This window comes from Phyllobates terribilis, unplaced genomic scaffold (genome assembly GCF_046119375.1).
Source record: "Phyllobates terribilis strain yellow unplaced genomic scaffold, ASM4611937v1 Scaffold_5__5_contigs__length_657084704, whole genome shotgun sequence".
NCBI lineage: Eukaryota > Metazoa > Chordata > Amphibia > Anura > Dendrobatidae > Phyllobates > Phyllobates terribilis.
In genome coordinates, this window is record NW_027362765.1 from 173,802,080 (window position 1) to 173,826,921 (window position 24,842).

Genomic DNA, 24,842 nt, shown 5'->3' on the forward strand with positions numbered 1-24,842 from the left:
TCACGTTTACTGAACACGTTCTGTCAGTCAGTGCGACGTACTTCTGTCACGTTTACTGAACACGTTCTGTCAGTCAGTGCGACGTACTTCTGTCACGTTTACTGAACACGTTCTGTCAGTCAGTGCGACGTACTTCTGTCACGTTTACTGAACACGTTCTGTCAGTCAGAGTGTGACGTACTTCTGTCACATTTACTGAACATATTCTGTCAGTCACAGTGTGACGTACTTCTGTCACATTTACTGAACACGTTCTGTCAGTCAGTGCGCCGTACTTCTGTCACGTTTACTGAACACGTTCTGTCAGTCACAGTGTGACGTACTTCTGTCACGTTTACTGAACACGTTCTGTCAGTCACAGTGTGACGTACTTCTGTCACGTTTACTGAACACGTTCTGTCAGTCACAGTGTGACGTACTTCTGTCACATTTACTGAACACGTTCTGCCAGTCACAGCGCGCTGAACAGATACTTCTTTACTGCACGTTATCACGATTTACGCTTCCTGTCTTCCAATGGGTCGTAAGCGAAAATACGCCACTAAGGATGACCGAAAAGCAGCAAGGAAACGACAACGTCGAGAGCAACAGACACCACAACAAACTGCTGCCACACAAGCCCAGAATGCGGAATCTCAAAGAAAACGTCGGTAACAGGAGACACCACAACACACTGCCGTACAAAACCAGGATGAGGGGGCCGTACAAGCCAAGATAAGGGGGCCATACAAACCAGGATTAGGGGAATGACGGAGCCTTACAAACCACAATTAGGGGATGAGGGAGCCATACATACCAGGATATGGAAATTTAACAGTAGCTGCTGCATTTCCCACCCTAGGCTTATACTCATGTCAATAAATTTTCCCAGTTTTTTGTTGTAAAATTAGGGGTCTCGGCTTATACTCGGGTCACCGCGCACAGGCAGCATGTGACCCCCGGCTGCAGCTGGCTCTTGCTTCCGCTTATGTCACGACTATTTGCGGCTGCAGCCAAGGGGTCTCCTGTTTCATGGTGAGTGATGGGCTGTGGGCGGGGTTATCCCCATCCCGTCACACCCGGCATCCACCGCACGCGCATTCATTGACAGAGCGCGCGGTGGATGCTGGGTGTGACACAATGGGGGATAATCCCGCCCACAGCCCGTCATTCACCGTTGTACGCGGAACAGGAGACCCCTGGCTACAGCCGCAAATAGTCGTGATGTAAGCGGAAGCAAGAGCCGGCTGCAGCCGGGGGAATTACATGCTGGCTGTGGGTGGTCAGCGATGTTGTCACAAGCTGTATTGACAACATGACGTAATTACAAAATTCATTAGGGGCCCGGGGTGGATACATTGGGGGTTAATTTAAAGTAGTGCACAACCCATTTAAACACTGCTTCGCTGATTAGTCGTGCCCGGTCGACCACATACATATTCTAGAATACCTGATGCGTTAGAATTGGGCCACCATCTAGTCACAATTTAAAAGTGTTAGTCCCACAATGACAATACTTTTTTACAAAGGACAATATCTGCATGACCATTATTATTATACACTACAAGCCCAACATACATTTTCTTTCTTGTACCTGTATTTTTTCATCCCCTTCTGGGCAGTCCATTTTCTTATGTGCTTAACTACATTTCCCAGCAGCACCCTTCTTCTTCTCAGTGCCTAAGTCCCCTACCTCTGCTCTCCTGTGCGCTTCCAGATAAGATAGATAGATTTCTACATGAGGAATTATTATTTATATGGATGAGGTGACAACTGATAATTTTTAATCCAGTCACCGTGACGCACTATGTGATCCTGCACTGCTATACATTATAACTGCAATCAGACATAGTGGGACTAAGTGAAAAAAAAAGTAGTAAACATATATTTTTTAAAAATAAAAAACTGTCCCACTAGTTAACCCCTTTAGTGAACACCATAAAAAAAAAGAAATAAAAAAACGAAGCAAAAAACGGTGCTTTATCAGCATACCGCCGAACACTAAGTGGAATAAAATGCAATCAAAAAGATGAATGTAAATAAAAATGGTATTGCTGAAAATTTCATCTTGTCCCGCAAAAAACAGTTCTCAGAATAAAGTGATGCAAAAAAAATTCTACTTTCTATCAAATAGTTTTTATTTGTGTAACAGCGCCAAAACATAAAGATATAAATGTAGTATTGCTGTAAAAGTACTGACCCAAAGAATAAAGCTGCCTTGTAAATTTTACCACACTCGGATCGGCATAAAAAAACAAAAAAAAAAAACAATTCCTGAATTGTTGGTTTTTGTTTATTCTACCTCCCAAAAATCGGAACAGAAAGCGATCAAAAAATGTCACGTGCCCAAAAATGGTACCAATAAAAACGTCAACTTGTCACGCAACAACAAGCCCTTACATGACTCTGTTGGCCAAAATATGAAAAAATTATAGCTCTCAAAATATGGCGATGCAAAAACTAGTCTTTGGGGAAAAAAAAAGCGTTTTTTAGTGTGTGACAGCAGCCAAACATAAAAATCCCGATTATAAATCTGGTACCGCTGTAATCGCACCGACCCGAAGAATAAAGTCGTCTAATCACTTACACCGCACGAGGAACAGCGTAAAAAATAAATAAAACCAATTCTTCATCGGCTGCTGATTTGTTCATTTTGCCTCACAAAGATCTAAGGCTCGGCTCACATCTATCTTGCTCTTTGCGCTGAGTGCTTACACTGGGGTTTCCGTGTAAATCTCTGAAATACGTGATTCAGATGGAAACCCCAGCGGAAGATTCCCTGTAATGAGGCAGATGGAGGCACCGTGGACGCCATCTGGCCTGTGATCCCACGGTGTCCATCTTTTTATTAGGCGTGCATAAAAGTGCCGTCAGCCACAGTTTTGTGAACCTCTGAAAAAAAGGACACCGCTAAACAGAGGCCAGATGGAGTCCAGAGTAACTCTGCTACTTCATTGTAGTGAATGGATCCCTCGGGATAGGGTTAGGGTTGTGTTAGGATTAGGGTTGTGTTACGGTTGTGTTAAGGTTGGGGTTAGGGTTGTGTTCGGGTTAGGGTAAAGAAAAAAAATGATAACAATATGGCGACTAGCGTTGAGCGCAAGTGCTCGCTATTTGAGTTTGCATCAGGTGCTCGAGTATGCACCGAGTATCGCGGGTGCTCGAGTGACATGCTCAAGTCCCCGCTCTGCATGTTTTGCGGCTCTTATACAGCCATAAAAACCACGCGGAGATTGCCTGCCATACACGAGCAATCCCGGCATGTTTTTTTTTTGAGTGTCTAACAACTGTGAAACATACGGGGCGGGAACTCGAGCACCCGCGATACTTGGAGTACCCGATGCAAATTCAAGTAGCGAACACATGCGCTCAAGACTCATGACAACATATTCAATATGATGACCAAATTCTGTGTCGTACTTCTGAGTTCAAAATGTTGATAAAATCCTTGAGGGTGTAGTTTCCAAAATGAGGTCACTTGTGGGGGGTTTCTATTGTTTAGGCGCATCAGGGGCTCTCCAAATGCCTATTTTGCGTTCAAAAAGTCACACAGTGCTCTTTCCCTTCTGAACCCTGCGGTGCTCCAAAACAGTGTTTTTGACCCACATATGGGGTATCGGCGTACTCTGACAAATTGTACAACAATTTTTGGGGTTAATTTTCTCCTCTTAGCCTTGTGAAAATAAAATATTTGGGGCTAAAAGATCATTTTTGTGGAAAAAGTTAGATTTTTTTTAATTTTCACGGCTCTGTTATAAACTTCTGTGAAGCACCTGGATGTTCAAGGTGCTCACCATACATCTAGGTAAGTTCCCTGAAGGGTCTAGTTTCCAAAATGGTGTCACTTGTGGGGGGTTTCCACTGTTTAGGCACATCAGGGGCTCCACAAACGCAACATGGCGTCCACTAATTATTCAAGCAAATTTTACATTCAAAAAGTCAAATGGCGCTCCTTCCTTTCCGAGCCCTGCCGTGTGCCCAAACAGAGGTTTTCCCCCACATATAGGGTATCAGTATGCCCAGGAGAAATTGCACAACAAACTTTGGGGTCCATTTTTGCCTGTTACCCTTGCAAAAATAAAAAAAAATTGCGTCTAAAGTAACATTTTTGTGAAAAAAAGTAAAATGTTCATTGTTTTCTACCACATTCCAAAACTTTCTGTGAAGCACCTGAAGGGTTAATAAACTTCTTGAATGTGGTTTTGAGCACCTTGAGGGGTGCAGTTTTTAGAATGGTGTCACTTTTGGGAATTTTCTGTCATAAAGGCCCCTCAAAGTCACTTCAAATGTGATGTCATCCCTAAAAAAATGGTTTTGTAAATTTTGTTGGTAAAATAAGAAATCGCTAGTCAACTTTTAACCCTTATAACTTCCTAACAAAGAAAAAATTTTGGTTCCAAAATTGTGCTGATATAAAGTCGACATGTGGGAAATGTTATTTATTAACTATTTTGTGTGACATATCTCTGATTTAAGGGCATGAAAATTCAAAGTTTGAAAATTGTGAAATAAATAAATTTTACCACTATCATGAAGTACAATATGTCACGAAAAAACAATCTCAGAATCAGGGGGATCCGCTAAAGCGTTCCAGAGTAATTACCTCATAAAGTGACAGTGGTCAGAATTGTAAAAATTGGCCTGGTCATTAACGTGCAAACAACCTTTGGGGGTACAGGGGTTAATGAGCAGTGTAAAAACTACAATTTTTTTCTGTTGTTTTTTTTTAGAAAGTGATATATGAAAAATGAAAAACCAACATCTAAAAATAAAAACATTGCATATAAAATAAATCTACATAAAAAGGAGGGCGACACGCAAATACATTACTTGACTTCATCCAGTATTCTAGTCCAGAGCTGCATTAACTATTCTATAGGCTTCAGCAGTGAAATCTCCAAGCATTCTCTGCCAGCTCATGGCCTGCACAGAACTTGCTCAAATGATTTGCTCTCCAGGAAGTCTAGTCCTCACATCAGACACTATAGGAAGAATGACTTCCAGGTAGGACTCAACTAATCTGTGAGTTACTTAGAGCCTGGTAGACTGGTTCCAATCAGTGGCGTACAATGGCAGCAGTCCACACCAATGCTATGGGGCCTGTGAGCCAGGGGGTCTGGTGTCAGCGTTTGCATCGGGCCTCCCCTCCGCCTGTAAGCACCGGCACCGCCAGTCTGGCATGCACACAGAATGATGGTTGTGGAAGCTGACACTTCCTCCACCATCATCATCATTGCGCGAGCTGATCACTGAGGGGAGCTCGGCTGTCAGCGCAAGCGATGATGATGGAGGAGCGAGCGTCAGCAGACGCTTCCATTCCCATCATCCTTCCTCGGCGTCTGATGTGTCAGAGCAGCGGGCGCGTTGACGTCATTACTGGGCGTACGCTGCTCTGAGATGTGCGGTGCTTCTCAACACAGGCTCAGGAGACCGGAGCATCGGGTGGACCCAGGAGAGGTGAGTACTGTATTTATTTATTTAAATCAGTGACTGGTGACCATAATAGAGGATGGGGGAGCATTATATTGTATGCAGGACCATGGGAGGGAGCATTATACTGTATACAGGACCATGGGGTGAGCATTATACTGTTCACAGGACCATGGGGTGAGCATTATACTGTATACAGGACCATGAGGGGAGCATTAAACTGTATACAGGACCATGGGGAGTGCATTATACTATATACAGGACCAAGGAGGGAGCATTATACTGTATAAAGGACCAAGGGGGAGCATTATACTGTATACAGGACCATGGGGGGAGCATTATACTGTATACAGGACCATGGGGAGTGCATTATACAATATACAGGACCAAGGAGGGAGCATTATACTATATAAAGGACCAAGGGGGAGCATTGTACTGTATGCAGGACCATGGGGGGAGCATTGTACTGTATACAGAACCATGGGAGGTGTATTTTACTGTATACAGAACCATGGGGGGAGCATTATACTGTATACAGGACCATGGGGGGAGCATTAAACTATATACAGGACCATGGGAGGGAGCATTATACTGTATACAGGACCATGGGGAGTGCATTATACTATATACAGGACCAAGGAGGGAGCATTATACTGTATAAAGGACCAAGAAGGGAGCATTATACTGTATACAGGACCATGGGAGGGAGCATTATACTGTATACAGGACCATGGGGAGTGCATTATACTATATACAGGACCAAGGAGGGAGCATTATACTGTATAAAGGACTAAGGGGGGGAGCATTATACTGTATACAGGACCATGGGGGGAGCATTATACTGTATACAAGACCATGGGGGAGCACTGTACTGTATGCAGGACCATGGGGGGGAGCATTATACTGTATGCAGGACCATGGGAGTGTATTATACTGTATACAGAACCATGGGAGGTGCATTATACTGTATACAGGACCATGGGGGGGGGGAGCATTATACTGCATACAGGACCATGGGGGGGGGGGCACATTATATTGTATGGAAGACCATGGAGGGGTGATTTATACTGTATGCAAGCAATTATACAGTGTGAAGGTTTGTGTGGGGTCCATCATACTGTCTGGAGGGCTATTTTGTGCTACTATACAGTGTGGGGCTATTATACCGCATGGAGGGCTGTGTGTTGGGGTCAGCATACTTTGCCTTGGGAGTTGAGGTGGGGTACAGTATGGTCACTATACTGTGCATGTGGAGGAATTCACCATGGGGATATCATACTGTGTTTGGGGGGCAATTTGGTTGGCATCATACCTTATGGGGGCAATGAAAGAGGAATCTAGGACTTCAGTGGGAGGAAAATTACTAAGTAAAGGCTGGAAAGTTGTGAGATCTGCTCTTCTGTGACCTCGACATTTTTTTTTTTTTTCGGGGGGAGGGGGCACTTAGAACTTTTGTTATGGGGCACCATGATATCTATGTACACCCCTGGTTCCAATAATAACCAAGTGCATTGTAATGTCAGAACAATACAAACATTAGTCAACTTTTTACATAGTTCACATGTGTCAATATCTTTTATTTTCCCAAATTGTGTTTGATTGTGTGTCTTAAGTGCATGCCCTGTACAATATAGATCATGTGGGTGTAACACAACTTTCTAAACATATCAGTATACAAGTGTATCTCAAATTACATTATTAATTCATTCTGGGACGATCATGGTTTGCTGAAAATATTGTTGAGAGTTTAAAAAGATTTCTTTTTGCAGTAAAGTTGTGTAAAAACAAACTCACCTTTCCTGGGTCCAGTGTTGTGTCTCTAGGTGTCAGGGTGTAAAAGCAACGAGCCGCTGAACTCACCGGCTGCAGCACTGTCGACGTGACATCAGCGCTGCACACAACAACAGAAACCAGGAGCAGCAGTGGAGACTCAGTGCTGGACCTGGGGAGGGTGAGTTAAAAACTGTTTTTTGTTGTTTTTTTTTTTCATATCAAACTGCAGCAGGGGACACAACATTCCTGAAAGTCAAAAACTTAGTAGTTGGTTCCAAAATTGTAAAATGTCATCCTAAAGCAGAAAACTATGTAGATTAAAAATAGACAAGCAGATAAGTAATGCTGATAAAGCAGGTTCTTACATTTTACAGAGAGAGCTTTTGTGGTCCTGTATAGCGCACACCGTGCACCATAATAACTAAAACTGAGCTCTCATCACCTGGTTTATAAAGGAGCAACTCCTCATCACACAGATAGCAGTGCACAACATGTAGTAACGTGCTGTACTGTAGAGAGGCGCTACTAGATAGCCAATCAGTGCATGCCCTGCAGTAATACAGGTGTGATACAATTCTCAATATCGCTCCGATTTTCAGCCCCGAGAGTTGTCTGAGTGAAATCCGTTTTTTTATTGCATATGTAATGTGAGTGAAATAGTATGCGATTTTTTTCCTCACATGCATGGCGTATGCAATGCATTTTTAACATGATCTTTTACATACTGTAAATACTGTATATGAAATTATTCTATTTATCCAAAAAATTAAAGCAATCTTATATAAAGATCTAGATATAAAGGTGATAGAATGATTGATAGATATCCTGTAGATATATAATATACTGTAATAACGTTTTTCTGTGTGTGTCTTTTTATTTTTAAACACTGTGTTTAGTAATGGGGGGTGTCTGATAGACCCCTCTCCACTACTAACCCCAGGGCTTGATAGCAGCTGTGATTTTTGAAAAATCACAGCTGTGATCAACCCCAACTACCATTACCCCGATTGCCACTGCACCAGGGCAATTGGGAAGAGCTGGGCCAAGCGCCAAAATTGGTGCATCTCATGTGACGTGCCACTTTTGGGGCGACTGCAGGCTAGAATTTTTAGGCTGGGAAGAGCCCAATTACTAGGGACCTTCCCAGCCTGATAATATAGGCGCATAGCTGTCTGCTTTACGTTGGAAAGTTATCAAAAATAGGGGGGTCCCACATTGTTTTTTTTTTTTTTAATTATTTATTTAGTAGGTTAAATAAGGCTAAACAATCTTCATTGACACATGAAAGGCACTAAAGCGTGCTAGTTTATTATATTAGAGGACTTGTGACATTAAATATCTACAGGACATCTATCTATCCTATGTATCAGGGGCGGACACAGACTGTAGTGGGCCCCTGTGCAAGAAATTTTTGGGGGCCCCCCCCTGCGCTTCATAAGGCAACAAAGTTATGTAAACATAACCCCCCCATGTGCAGCTCTCATCCCCCCCATGTGCAGCTCACCCCCCCGATGCATCTCTCACCCCCCCGTGCATCTCTCACCCCCCCCGTGCATCTCTCATCCCCCCCGTGCATCTCTCACCCCCCCATGTGCATCTCTCACCCCCCCATGTGCATCTCTCACCCCCCCATGTGCATCTCTCATCCCCCCCATGTGCATCTCTCATCCCCCCCATGTGCATCTCTCATCCCCCCCATGTGCATCTCTCATCCCCCCCATGTGCATCTCTCATCCCCCCCATGTGCATCTCTCATCCCCCCCATGTGCATCTCTCATCCCCCCCATGTGCATCTCTCACCCCCCCCATGTGCATCTCTCATCCCCCCCATGTGCATCTCTCATCCCCCCCACTCCTAGTTAATTAATTGTATTTAAGAAAAATAAAACTTGTTATACTTACCCCCATGCGATCCCTGCAGAATCCTGGCGCTCGTCCACGTCGCTGCCACCAGGCTCTCCTGACGTTCGGCCATGTGACGGTGCCACATACATAGCCAACAGCTTTTGTTTTGGCCAAAAGATTTTTAAAGCCGCCACCACGATAAGGTAGACTCTTCTGGCCGGGCCCTACTCTAACCTATTAAAATTTTCTTAAAATATCCAATACTCTTTTTAGATATATTTTTATTTAGTTTTCTTTAAGGGAATGTGTCATATACATTTTTTTTTAAAATGACCAATAATACCACATACAGGGAATACCGCCACACCATCACCAGACCACATATTACCACAACATAGTGACCGAATAATACCACACAGAAGGGAGAAAAACTGCCACACCATGACCAGACCACATATTACCACCACATTACTAATATTACCACCACATTACTAATATTACCATAAGTGTCATTATACACGGGAGCTCTATACATGGTATGTATAATGTAAGTGTCCAGGTAATCTAGTGATCACCAGTGACATTATACACAGGAGCTCTGTATATAGTGTCAGTGTACAGGTAATACAGTGATCACCAGTGACATTATACACAGGAGCTCTGTATATAGTGTACAGGTAATACAGGGATCACCAGTGACATTATACACAGGAGCTCTGTATATAGTGTACAGGTAATACAGGGATCACCAGTGACATTATACACAGGAGCTCTGTATATATTGTCAGTGTACAGGTAATACAGTGATCACCAGTGACATTATACACAGGAGCTCTGTATATAGTGTCAGTGTACAGGTAATACAGTGATCACCAGTGACATTATACACAGGAGCTCTGTATATAGTGTACAGGTAATACAGGGATCACCAGTGACATTATACACAGGAGCTCTGTATATAGTGTACAGGTAATACAGGGATCACCAGTGACATTATACACAGGAGCTCTGTATATATTGTCAGTGTACAGGTAATACAGTGATCACCAGTGACATTATACACAGGAGCTCTGTATATAGTGTCAGTGTACAGGTAATACAGTGATCACCAGTGACATTATACACAGGAGCTCTGTATATAGTGTACAGGTAATAGTAATCACCAGTGACATTATACACAGGAGCCCGGTACATAGTATATAGTGTAAGTGTACATGTAATGCACTGACTCACTGGTGACGTCTCTAGGTGAAGTCCTTCAGCTACGCTTTTCTCCTCCATCCAGCACAGACCGCCATCACGTCTTCCAGCCAGGACTCGTCTCTGCATAAAATAACACAGTTATCTAGAGCACATTCCCCAACTTCTACATTACGCAGCTGAATACAGAAGTGCATCCACCATCAATATATGGTTAGTTATTATGCAACCTACCATTCCAAATATAAATTGTAATCCACCACGGTGCCCCCATTAACTGTAAATAGGCACTTAATATATAATTTAATTAGAACCTCTACTCTATACTTCCTGCTCCCCGCATTCATTATTTACATGCACCCCCTGCCCCAATTCATTATATCAAGTCCGTGCTCTCCCCACCCCATCGTCATTTATCATTTACTCTCCCCCACCCCACATTCATTATGTGCAGCTCATTATCCCCCTACTCCTAATTCCCCCATGTGCAGCTCATTTTCTCCCAATTCCCCCATGTGCAGCTCTCACCCCCCCATGAGCAGCTCTCACCACCCCCCCATGTGCACATCTCTCATCCCCCTCCCCCACATGTGCCCCTCTCTCATCCCCCTCCCCCACATGTGCCCCTCTCTCATCCCCCCCATGTGCAGCTCTCACCACCCCCCATGTGCCCCTCTCTCATCCCCCTCCCCCACATGTGCCCCTCTCTCATCCCCCTCCCCCACATGTGCCCCTCTCTCATCCCCCACATGTGCCCCTCTCTCATCCCCCTCCCCCACATGTGCCCCTCTCTCATCCCCCTCCCCCACATGTGCCCCTCTCTCATCCCCCTCCCCCACATGTGCCCCTCTCTCATCCCCCCCATGTGCATCTCTCATCCCCCCCACATGTGCACCTCTCTCATCCCCCCACATGTGCACCTCTCTCATCCCGCCCATGTGCATCTCTTATCTCCCCCCCATGTGCATCTCTTATCCCCCTCCCCCATGTGCATCTCTTATCCCCCTCCCCCATGTGCATCTCTTATCTCCCCCCCCATGTGCATCTCTTATCTCCCCCCCCATGTGCATCTCTTATCTCCCCCCCATGTGCATCTCTTATCCCCCACCACATGTGCACCTCTCTCATCCCCCCCACCCCATGTGCATCTTTTATCATCTCCCCCCCCACGTGCACCTCTCTCATCCCCCTCCCCCCACATGTGCCCCTCTCTCATCCCCCCATGTGCATCTCTCAACCCCCCCACATGTACACCTCTCTCATCCCCCCATGTGCATCTCTTATCTCCCCCCCATGTGCATCTCTTATCCCCCTCCCCCATGTGCATCTCTTATCTCCCCCCCATGTGCATCTCTTATCCCCCCCCCCACGTGCACCTCTCTCATCCCCCTCCCCCCACGTGCACCTCTCTCATCCCCCTCCCCCCACATGTGCACCTCTCTCATCCCCCCCACCCCATGTGCATCTTTTATCATCTCCCCCCCCCCATGTGCATCTCTTATCACACACACACACACACACACACACACACACACACACACACACACACACACACACACACACACCTCCCATTCCCCCCACTCCTAGTAAATTGTATTTTGAAAAAAACAAAACTTGTTATACTTACCCACATGCGATCCCTGCAGAATCCTGGCGCTCGTCCAAATCGCTGACACCAGGTTCTCCTGACTTCCGGCCATGTGACGGCGCCGTCACATGACCGGAAATCAGGGGAATCATGAAGGCGCTGCCGCAGGAGCGCAGCGCAGCGCTGAGATGTCCCGGACCCGGCGCTTAGCATGGGGCCGGGGGCCCCATGAGGAGAGAGACTCACAAGAGGGGGCCCCCAACGGGGCTCCAAGGGGGCCCCTACCGGCTGGGCCCCACACTGGAGTCAGGGCAGACATGCCCTGATGGCGGCCCTGCTGGAGGCAGGAGGGGCCCCCTCTCCCTCGGGGCCCCCGTTCAATGAACCGGCTGCACGGGCGGTAGTTCCGCCCCTGCTATGTATTCTATATATCTATTCTATTTGATTCTGACGGTTCGGGCTGTGAATTTCTTGTACTTGGTTGATGAAATGTAGGGTTTCCTTTGAGATGTCTGCGTAAAAATTGGGAGGCACACACACATATGGGCCGTGTGCCATCTGATTTTTTTTCTTGCACCCATTGACTTGCATTGGCGAGTGCGATCCGCTTCTCGCATCCAGTCGCAGCATGCTACGATTTTTTTCTCAGTCCGATTAGAGCCGAGGAAACACTCGCAGATGAGCACTGCCTCATTTACTAACATTGGTCAGAGAGCAATGTGATGTTTTCTCGCACTGCACTCGTCCGATTTATATGCTCGTGTGAGCGAACCCTTACATGAACGCTGGACAGGAACCTACCTGCAGGCATCTCCTGCTCCTCTTCTGATTAGCCGGCCTGACACGACACACACACGACATTGCATCAGGCTAGCTAATCACAAGAAGAGCAGGAGATGCCGGCAGGTAGGAGTCGGTTCGCAGGACTCTCATCCAGCTGTCATGGAATTCTGACATGGCTCCTGCAAATGTATTCACTTATCTCTAATTAAATTCAGTTTCATGGACAGGAAAGGCCATTGTATGTTGAAAATCATGTAACCCGAAGCCATTTTAACCTCTCTATAGACATGCCCTGTAGTTTATATTAGACATTGTAACTATACAGTACACTGGGTTGCACTAAAATCACGTCCCATACATTATCTTTTGCATTTACATTAATAAATACGTGAAGCCCAGGGGCGGCCAAACCAGTGCTGCAATCCATGCAGCCATACAGGGGCCCAAGAGCTAAGGGGCCCACTTCCACTTCCAAAGCAGCACATGAAGGGGCACATTATGATGAGCTATTGGACTGCAGAGGGCCCATATTCTGTTCTTGCACAGGAGCCCTCTTCTGTCTGGTGAATCTCTAGAAATATGCTGTGCAGTGCTATGTATCTGCTTTGGTGGCACTGATCGATGCTGAACGTGCACAGACGTAGCACTAGCTGGGGTGCAGCATCTCTGTACAGGCAGCTGTGGGATGCAAGGAGGCACTTTGTCTTTCAGGATCCCTGAGCCTGTGATTCAGAGGAACTGATGTCATTGTGTCACGGGGTATGCAGACTGAATGGAGAGGAAAAGAGGTGGTCTCTGGGAAGAGGAGGAGGGAGCATGGTGATACAGCAGGACAATACCAGCCAGACCTTATCATAACAAGCGAGGTAGACCAGCAAGGCGAGACAGGACCGCTTCCTGGGTGCTGATGAGAGTGGAGAATGTATGCTATGCAGCCTATGGGACATCATCGGCTCTCCATCCTTCCTTGTCTGTATTCCAGACTACATCAGGCCCCCAGCTTTTCCATGTGCAATAAGGCACCATAGAGGAGTTGACCCCTTGGCTATTTGGCTGCCAAGCTCAAGCTTTGTAGAGTCCATTGTGCTGCCCAATGCACGCACAGAAGTTGCCGTGAGGACTCTCTATCTGCTGTGCCCAAGAGCCTGGACGGCGGCGTCCATAACTTCCTGCGACAGTGGACGCCCTGTGTGTGTGGGACACGTCCAGAGTAACACTGCCGTCCTCACAGGGCGCCGAGGGCAGAGGGATCCACGCCACTTGGCTTCTCCCACTGCACCTGGACATGGACTCAGTGTTCGGTGATGACATCAGCATCATTGCCCAGGAGACATTGGCGCAAGAGGATGAGGAGGAGGAGGATGACTGGGTGGACAGTCCCAACACTGACCAGTCAGGGGACATGTGCTCCGCTTCACATTTTGCTTTGATAACTGCATATGGTGACATCAAGGAGCGGCTTAGTGCCCTGGAGAGAGAGAATGCAACACTGCGCAGGAAGCTCAAAGTCTATGAGATCCAGGTGGGCACATACAGCTTTCCACTTTCTGCTGCCATGTCGTAGAGGGTAAAAAAGGCACCAGGTTTGTTCAGGAAGGTAAAAAGCTCATCCAAAAATTCACAGGGTAAACCTAGTGTAGAGGTCATGAGAATAATCCGTATTGATATAGTGCTGACATATTCCGCAGCACCTTACAATTCATGCACATGATGGTTTAATAGCTCATGCAAAGAAAGCTCATACTATAGTACATACACGACAGATTTATACGTGGAAGAACCATGGAATAAGACAAATATGAGTGAGAGACACTAAGTTCTTCTATCAATTAAGGAACGTGCAACGTATCAGAGACGTAGCCTAGATGACAAGTCACAGAATATAACTTTCTTGTGTGCATCATTCATCCTACATGGCTCCTTATCTCTTATATATAAATATCACATCCTATTACATATCTATTTATCTAGTGGCCTTGTGTGTATCACTAATACATGTGTAAGCCTTCATCTTCTAAGTGTTTGGGATACATCACATTTATAACATGATTCATCCCGTCTCCATGTTGTATAACATACAAATATACAAGGAAATTGTAGGTAAGGTTAAATAATAGATGTATTATGTTACATACTGACGGAAAAGATGCAAAAAATAAAGTTACTTTTTGAGAAAAAAATCACCAGGGGCCAACCCCAATGATTTATCATCATCTTACTATCTTTCTTATGTGTCTAATGTGTTACATGATCCTGAGGCACACATAAAACATCAGTTGACATGTAATGTTGTATGCCAGGGATTCGCAATCACCAGATATAATAATAATAATCTTTTTTTTTTATATATTGCTAACATATTCTGCAGCGCTTTACATACATTATTGTTGCTGTCCCCATTGGGGCTCACAATCTAGATTCCCTATCAGTATGTCTTTGGAGTGTGGGAGGAAACCAGAGAACCCAGAGGAAACCCACACAAACATGGGAAGAACATACAAACTCCTTGCAGATGTTGTCCTTGGTGGGATTTGAGCCCAGGACCCCAGTGCTGCAAGGCTGCAGTGCTAACCACTGCGCCACTGTGCCGCCGTATATATTTTTACATGACTGTATTATCACATAGCTGATAAATAATGAGGGTGATGTCATATATCAATGATGTCCACAAGCCACTTAGAAGATGTGGGGTAATGTAGCCTGTAAATTATAGACCACACTTTCCATTATGGGGCAATGGCTAATACATTAGAGACAGGTACAAGACAACATACAAGTTCAGAGCAAAATCTTCTTGTTATGTTGATAGAGAGGAAGTAAGAAAGTGAGGATATTGAGCATGTAACTTTCTTGTATTTATTACATTGTCATCGGTAATGTATTACATGATCGCCCACGACTTCTGATATATGGCGAGAAATATCTTTCACTGATGTACACAAGATACTGTAAAGTACAATGTAATATATTATGATGCTTGCAGGAGCAGACACAGACAGAAGAGGGCCCCTGTGCATTCCAATTATTCATGAAAGTGTCCAATTTCACCTGCTTTGGAGCTGGAAGTGGCCCCCCTTTCCACTTGGGCCCCTGTGCGGCTGCGCTGGTTGCACCAATGGCATATGGGCCACTGGACTCTTTTACATGGGCTTATAATTAGCCCCTGTAAACACTGCAACGATCTGCATCTTTTAGCAGCCTAACCAAGCCTATCATTGTTGTCAGGACATCTCCCCATGTAAAGCCTCGGTCAATGATTTTTCTTGTACGCAAAAAAATAATCATTAAAAAACAGACTGATTTTCATCTTTTTTTATCTGATTTTCATCAGTGTGTCCATGTTTATCATTTATTCATTATGCTTTGCTTATATAGCACTATCATATTCTGCAGCACTTTACAGATGTTATTATCACTGTCCCCATTGGGACTCACAATCTACATTCCCTATCAGTATGTCTTTGGAGTGTGGGAGGAAACCAGAGTAAACCCAGGGAGAACATATAAACTCCTTGCAAATGTTGTCCTTGGTGGGATTTGAACCCAGGATTCCAGCAGTGCAAAGCAACAGTGCTAACCACTGAGCCACCGTGCTGCCGTGCTGCCCATCATTAGGGTAAACCATAAGTGACTCATCATTAATTTTCTCATATGCTACAAAAAAAATACATTACAAAGCTTCTCCTATTTATTATAATGTTTAAAACGGACAGCACACCTATGCCATCCCATAAACTGGTATGGGTAATTTTGATCCATGACTCAGATCAAAAAAGGACATGTGAGCTGCCACGTTGACTATAATACGTGTTCTATTCATGGAAAACACAGAGAGAACATGTATGTGCAAAATGGTTGTGTGAATTAGGCCTAAACAGGATGTGCTGATGACAATGCGCAAACTGTCTGGGGACCAAATGATTGTTCTAATGATCGCCAGTTCCCCAACAGGTTGCATTAGCCTGTGTAAAAATGACTTAGAACAACCCCAAATCTGATTGTTATGCAGTCGATCGGCGCCCATTAAGGGAAGAAATCTGCCCATGTAAAAGGACCCTTAGACATGAGCACATAAACCCGTTCAAACAACCTAACGTAACTGTCAGGTGCCAGCTGTGTTACAAAGCAGGCATCTGCCTGTAATAGCAGCAAGCGGAGCTAGCTCTGATCACTTCTGTTTAACCATTTACATGTCTCTGTCAATCACTGACAGTGGCATTTAAATTGCCTAGCCATCAGCACACCCGTGATGTGATCACAAAATACTGATGTGTTATGATGGCAGCCAGGCACCTCCTGCTGCTATGTTGTTCCTCCTATGAAACCCATCAATTTAACTATATAATGCAATATTCAAGTATCAGCGATCAAATTATTGAAGGTTCAAGTCTCCTAGGGGACAAAAAAAAGAGTTTAAATCAGCTCCCTTTTCCCAGTTTAAAAATACAGAAATAAAAAACGAAAAAAAAGCATACGGTATTTAGTATCCTCGAGTCTGTAATCGTCCGATCTATCAAAATAAAATATTATATTACAAGATTATTACAAGATATGTTAAACATGGAAAAAAAAAAAATGGAAACCCCAGGAGTTGCGTTTTGGTGTCACTGTACCTCCTCCAAAAATGCAATAAATAAAAATCACTGTCTTATTTACCCTAAAATGAAATCAATAAAAACATCAGTCCAAAGCTAAAAAACCCCAGAGAAATAAAACCTCTATATATGTATATGTGTGTGTACAGTGCCTACAAGTAGTATTCAACCCCCTGCAGATTTAGCTGGTTTGATAACATGCAAATAAGTTAGAGCCTTCAAACTGCAAACGAGAGTAGGTTTTATGAACAGAAGCATAAATCTTACAAACCAAAAAGTTATGTTGCTCAGTTGAATTTTATTAAATTTTAAACATAAAAGTGTGGGTCAATTATTATACAGCCCCTATGTTTAATATTTTGTGGAATAACCCTTGTTTGCAATTACAGCTAATAATCGTCTTTTATAAGACCTGATCAGGCCGGCACAGGTCTGTGGAGTTATCTTGGCCCACTCCTCCATGCAGATCTTCTCCAAGTTATCTAGGTTCTTTGGGTGTCTCATGTGGACTTTATTCTTGAGCTCCTTCCACAAGTTTTCAATTGGGTTAAGGTCAGGAGACTGACTAGGCCACTCCAACACCTTGACTTTTTCCCTCTTGAACCAGGCCTTGGTTTTCTTGGCTGTGTGCTTTGGGTCGTTGTCTTGTTGGAAGATGAAATTACGACCCATCTTAAGATCCTTGATGGAGGAGCGGAGGTTCTTGGCCAAAATCTCCAGGTAGGCCGTGCTATCCATCTTCCCATGGATGCGGACCAGATGGCCAGGCCCCTTGGCTGAGAAACAGCCCCACAGCATGATGCTGCCACCACCATGCTTGACTGTAGGGATGGTATTCTTGGGGTCGTATGCAGTGCCATCCAGTCTCCAAACGTCACGTGTGTGGTTGGCACCAAAGATCTCGATCTTGGTCTCATCAGACCATAGAACCTTGAACCAGTCGGTCTCAGAGTCCTCCAAGTGATCATGAGCAAACTGTAGACGAGCCTTGACATGACGCTTTGAAAGTAAAGGTACCATACAGGCTCGTCTGGAACGGAGACCATTGCGGTGGAGTACGTTACTTATGGTATTGACTGAAACCAATGTCCCCACTGCCATGAGATCTTCCTGGAGCTCCTTCCTTGTTGTCCTTGGGTTAGCCTTGACTCTTCGGACAAGCCTGGCCTCGGCACGGGAGGACAATTTCAAAGGCTGTCCAGGCCGTGGAAGGCTAACAGTAGTTCCATAAGCCTTCCACTTACGGATGATGCTCCCAACAGTGGAGACAGGTAGGCCCAACTCCTTGGAAAGGGTTTTGTACCCCTTGCCAGCCTTGTGACCCTCCACGATCTTGTCTCTGATGGCCTTGGAATGCTCCTTTGTCTTTCCCATGTTGACCATGTCTGAGTGCTGTTCACAAGTTTGGAGAGGGTCTTAAATAGTCAGAAAAGGCTGGCAAAAGAGATCTTTAATCCACACATGTGAAGCTCATTATTCTTGGTGCCTGAACTACTTCTTAACACTTTAGGGGGACCAAACAGAATTCTTGTGGTTTGAGGGGTTGAATAATAAATGACACTCTGAATTAACTTTTAACGTTTTTAAAAAAAAAAAAAAAAAAATAAATAAAATTTGCTGCAGTGCATTTCCCACTTCCAGGCTGATCTACAGTACAAATGTCACAATGCCAAGTTAATTCCGCATGTGTCAACCAGCTAAATCTGCAGGGGGTTGAATACTACTTGTAGGCACTGTATATGTATGTATGTATATTTGTAACACTAGGAATTTGGTGTCACGGCCATTGTGCGTACCTGAATACTCATATTGTCAAATCATTTTTATTGCACAATGAATGCATAAAAACAAAAACACAATGGCAGAGTTGAGAGGTTTTTTTTTTCTCAGTTTCAACCCACATGAAATTTCAATCACATTTTCAGAACATTATATGGTAAAATCAATAATGTCATTTAATACTAGAACTTTTCCCACAAACAAAACAAGAGCTCATGTCAACTGAAAAATTCAAAAGTTAAGGCTCCAGGAAGAAGGGGAAGAAAAAATAAATGTGCAAAAACAAAAAATTGGCCTGTCATGCAGGGTTTTCTTTATGTTTCAATTGACGGCACTGTGTGAGGGTTTTTTTTTTTATATATATTTAACCATTAAAATTGAGAACAATTCATAATCTTGACTTTCAAGCCTTCATTTTTTGAAGGTCTCAATTGCATATGTTGCGTTAAAAACAGCAGTACGAAGGTCACTTCAGTTCAATCCATAAATTCATTACATACCAGCGGAGATGTCAATTTAAATTTTTTCTCCAGACTAGTAAACCTGCTGCCATATAGTCCAACCCCGCCCCCACCACTGATTGGAAGCTTTCTGCCTATGCACATTGTACTCAGAAAGCTGCCAATCAGTGATGTGGGCAGGGTTATACAGAGCTCAGCATTTGGAGAACTGCTAGATCTACAGCAGAGAAAACAGCATTTAATGGGAATCTGTCAACAGATTTTTGCTATTTAATTTGAGAGTAACATAATATAGGGCACAAGAGCGTGATTACAAAGATGTGTCATTCATTAGGCTGTGTGTTGTTGTTTCAATACAATTGGTATTTTATCAGCAGACTAATGCTACAGGACTACATATCACGTGCCAGGCAGTCAGGCTAATCAGTGTAACCCAGCTACCACCATTGATTAGCAGCTTGCTGACAATTCACAGTGTACAAAGGAAGCTGTCAGTCAAGGGTGTGAGTGGGGTTATACACAGCCCAAAAGTCTTAGGTCTGCTACATGTACAGTCATGGCCAAAAGTATTGAGAATGAGACAAATAGTAATTTTTCCAAAGTTTACTGCTTCATTTTTTGTAATGGCAATTTGCATATACTCCTGAATGTCAAAGAGTGATCAGCTTAACAGCAATTACTGTACTTGCAAAGTCAATATTTGCCCAGAAAATGAACTTTAACCCCCAAAACACATTTCAACATCATTGCAGTCCTGCCTTAAAAGGAGCAGCTAACATCGTTTTAGTGATTGATCCATTAACACAGGTGTGGGTGTTGATGAGGACAGGGCTGGCGATCAATCAGTCATGATTAAGTAAGAATGACATCACTGGACACTTTAAAAGGAGGCTGGTTCTTGGTATCATTGTTTCTCTTCAGTTAACCATGGTTATCTCTAAAGAAACACGTGCAGCCATCATTGCACTGCACAAAAATGGCCTAACAGGGAAGAGTATCGCAGCTACAAAGATTGCACCTCAGTCAACAATCTATCGCATCATCAAGAACTTCAAGGAGAGAGCTTCCATTGTTGTCAAAAAGGCTTCAGGGCGCCCAAGAAAGACCAGCAAGCGCCAGGACCGTATCTTAAAACTGTTTCAGCTGCGGGATCGGACTACCAGCAGTGCCGAGCTTGCTCAGGAATGGCAGCAGGCTGGTGTGAGTGCTTCTGCACGCACTGTGAGGCGGAGACTCTTTGAGCAAGGGCTGGTTTCAAGGAGGGCAGCAAAGAAGCCACTTCTCTCCAGAAAAAACATCAGGGACCGACTGATATTCTGCAAAAGGTACAGGGAGTGGACTGCTGAGGACTGGGGCAAAGTCATTTTCTCTGATGAATCCCCTTTTCGATTGTTTGGGACATCTGGAAAACAGCTTATTCGGAGAAGAAGAGTTGAGCGCTACTACCAATCTTGTCTCATGCCAACTGTAAAGCATCCTGAAACCATTCATGTGTGGGGTTGCTTCTCAGCCAAGGGAATCGGCTCACTCACAGTCTTGCCTAAAAACACAGCCATGAATAAAGAATGGTACCAGAATGTCCTCCAAGAGCAACTTCTCCCAACCGTCCAAGAGCAGTTTGGCGCCCAAAAATGCCTTTTCCAGCATGATGGAGCACCTTGCCATAAAGCAAAGGTGATAACTAAATGGCTCATGGAACAAAACATAGAGATTTTGGGTCCATGGCCTGGAAACTCCCCAGATCTTAATCCCATTGAGAACTTGTGGACAATCATCAAGAGACGGGTGGACAAACAAAAACCAACAAATTCTGGCAAAATGCAAGCATTGATTATGCAAGAATGGACTGCTATCAGTCAGGATTTGGTCCAAAAGTTGATTGAGAGCATGCCAGGGAGAATTACAGAGGTCTTGAAGAAGAAGGGGCAACACTGCAAATATTGACTTGCTGCATTAACTCATTCTAACTGTCAATATAACCTATTGGTACTCATAATATGATTGCAATTATATTTCTGTATGTGATATAAACATCAGACAAACACTAATAAAAACCAGAGGCCAGCAGATCATGTGAAAATATAATTTTGGTGTCATTCTCAAAACTTTTGGCCATGACTGTACATGACGCAAACAAGGATTCTTTCAATGCTATACCAAGAAGTCCAGTAAGTGATACATATCGGAAACAGGCTTTCTGCCCTAAATTATGCTGTTCTCAGATTATATAGCCAAAACCAGCTGACAGATTCCCGATAAATGTTTTATATGCTGCAGGGCTAGCAGTTCTCCAAATGCTGAGCTCTGTATAACTCCACCCACACCACTGATTGGCAGATTTTGAGCAACCAGAAAAGTAAGTGGTACATCGCAGGAATCAGGTTCTCTGCCCTTACATCATGCTGCTTTCAGATGGGGTAGTAAAAACCTGGTGGTAGATTTCCTTTAAGACATGCATATGGTGCACAGCAGGAGCAGTGGCACTCATTAATATTTATAGTGTCATAGAAACATATAGAATTACATACTTTCAAGAAACAATATGCTACCCTGTAATAGTGTCACCGTTATATCTAATCCATAAAAATACATTGAAATTACAATTTTCATTTATCCCTTTTGGGGTAAGTTTCTCCAACCTCTGCATCCAAAAAACCTCCCTTTGCAGGAGTTGCCTTGTGTTAACCCCTTCTCTGCCATCATAATACACTTTTTCCACTATTTGTCAGCACAAATTGCTCACACCCTGTTTTTTTCTCTAAAAAATGTCACCCTACACCAGTTTCCCTATATTTCTTCTATTGTTGATCCATTACAACTTTCTGCTTCACGGGAGGACTAAGATAGCAGTTACGGGGGTCTTCAGCAGGCCCCTGGCTATCATGGTAATTCATTGGTGCTCCCTGCGATTGATTGTGTTGCAGGGCGTCATTACAATGACTGCCATTGTCTGTGATTGACAGCAGCATTTATATGGCTGAACTGCAGCGATTGGAGTAAGCTCTGGTTCCTGCAGCTACAATCAGATGCTGGCTATTTAACACAACCTCCATCCGCCTGGTATGAAGCTGGCTCAGATCATCACACTTTCCTTGGCAACCTATAATGAATGAAAATGTACATCATGGGTCATTAAGTAGTTAAACTGCTCTGTGATTAGGAGCTAAGGATAACAAAGACAGTTTGAGGGTTTTTTTGGCCAATTTTGATAAATCTGCCCACTTTTTTTTTTTTTTACTTTAGAAACCATACTATTGTCCATATGCTGTGTATTTTATCACAGCTCAGCCCTTTGAAGGGGGTTAGGGTGCTTTCTGCAACATCACCATTCATCTGTCTGAAAGTTGCAGAAACCTGTGTCTATACAAATGCAGAACTAACCCTGTTCAGATGAACTGAACTGATTTTCAGTCTTAGAAATTTCTGCAATAAAATCTGCCTGTTGTGAGCCCAACCAAAGTATAACTCCGCAATTGTTTTCAGGGGGAAATGCTTTCTTCATGCTGTTTATAGAGCCGTGGATTTCTCCTCCGCAAATTTGAAATAAGTGACATGTAAATTGCAGAAGCTGTTGTGTAAAACCCATGAGGCAGCGATGGCAAATTAACCCATGAACAAGAGTGGCACTATTTCTGAAGGGCAGCAACCATGTGTTTTTTTAAGTCTTATACAGATAATTAAAGACATTTTTAAGAATTTGCTAATCCAGTAAGAAACAAATAGTGACCCCCAGCTTTCACTATTATATAGAACAATAGTGATGCTGTAGAGAGGGTCATAAAACAATCTACAATGGAGAAAGGAACTATATACAGCATTTAATAGTCAGGGTTGTGATTATTAATGTCTATATACAAAATTAAAGGTGTTGTCCATCACTTGGACAACCCCGTCTCTATCCTCATGTTTCCCTCTTGTAAAATAATAACACTTAGGCCACGTGCACACTATCAGTATTTGGTGAGTTTTTTACCTCAGTATTTATAAGGTAAAACCAGGAGTCGGTAAAAAATGCAGAAGTGGTGACGTGTTTCTATTATACTTTTCCTCTGCTCACTTCCTGATTTGGGCTTCAAATATTGAGGTAAAAAACTCACCAAATACTCAGTGTGTACACGTGGCCTTATACTCAGCTCCGATGGTGGTACAGCGGCACTCGCTCTGCCGGGGATCGCGTAACGTTGTTATGTCATGTGATCCCTGTGGCCAATCAGCACTGGCTTCACTCTCCCCTCCTTCGGATGTATCACATACATCCAGAGGAAATGAGAAAACAGCAGCTATGACTTCCTCCGGATGTAAGTGATTTGTCCAAAAGCAGAGAGAGTTAAACGGTCGCTATGTTACGTGATCCCCGGGAGAGCCAATGCTGACACCACTAGAACAGTGCCAGCACCAGAAGTGGGTATAATTGTTATTATTTCACAAGGGAGAAACATGAGTATTGAGAAGGGGTAGCCCGAGTTTTGGACAACCCCTTTAAGGCTCTGATATACATTAGATTAAAGTTGGCTGAACCTGCTAATATCCAATGTGTACAATGGTCTCCCAAATCTCCCCCCAACAGATGATGCCATAGGAATAAGGATCAGGAAGTTTTAACGCCCAACCCTTTTGATTTTCAGGAGACTTATCGGTCTTTACTCATTTATGGACAGCTCTGGTAAGCGGTAGTTGGGAAGGAGGCAGAGTTGTATTCACTAGTAGGCTCTGAGCCTGCCGGTGTCCTAAAAGATTTATTACCAGGAGTACTACAAATCCATGGAGGTTGTGTGTGTTCAACATTGGTGGCACAAGCAATTAGAAGCAAAGATCAGGAGCATTGGTCTGTTCTGCTGATGTATAACTCTGCTCTTGAAGGTCATTGTAATTCTGCTGGTAATATATGAGCACCAAGCAAGGTTGATGTGTCCTAATAGCTGTTGAAAATCAAAAGATTAGCAAATGCCAGTTTTTCACCTCAAGTCTTCTTTATAATAACAATAAAGGTATTTTCAGGGACAATAATAATGATGACCTGCAAGCAGACCCCCATTGATTAACATAATAAAGGGCAGATGATGAATGGCGTTCAGCTACCACTGATCAAACATTGATGGCTTATGTGAAGAAGAGGCAAGCATTCCATAGTCCTCTAAAAAATAATTTTAATATATATTTTTTTCATTTGCAAGTAGAAAAGTTTTTGGCTCCTAATTTTTTTTTTTTCAAAGTAAGAGCCACAAGTTGCAAGGTAAATTCAATATATACACTCCTAAACATTGAAATTGCAACATCAAGAAGGAAAAGTCATGGAATTATGGAAACTACAGGATCGATAGACATTTTCTCCAAAGTGTCCCAGGAGCTGTTTTTCAACACGACAACACCAGGCAGCATGTTGCTTGTGCTACTGTGAGCAGCATGCGA

At 43.8% G+C, this 24,842-nt stretch overlaps 1 protein-coding gene across 1 annotated transcript in view; it reads left to right on the plus strand.

The window, feature by feature from the left end:
- Positions 1 to 13,350: 13,350 nt before the first annotated feature.
- TBKBP1 (TBK1 binding protein 1) overlaps positions 13,351 to 24,842 on the plus strand; it is an 82,760-nt gene continuing 71,268 nt past the window's right edge. Inside the window, exon 1 of the mRNA XM_073683478.1 lies at positions 13,351 to 14,120. Coding sequence (XP_073539579.1) covers positions 13,884 to 14,120 — 237 coding nt within the window. The 5' untranslated portion in view covers positions 13,351 to 13,883. The remainder of the gene's footprint in view (positions 14,121 to 24,842) is intronic.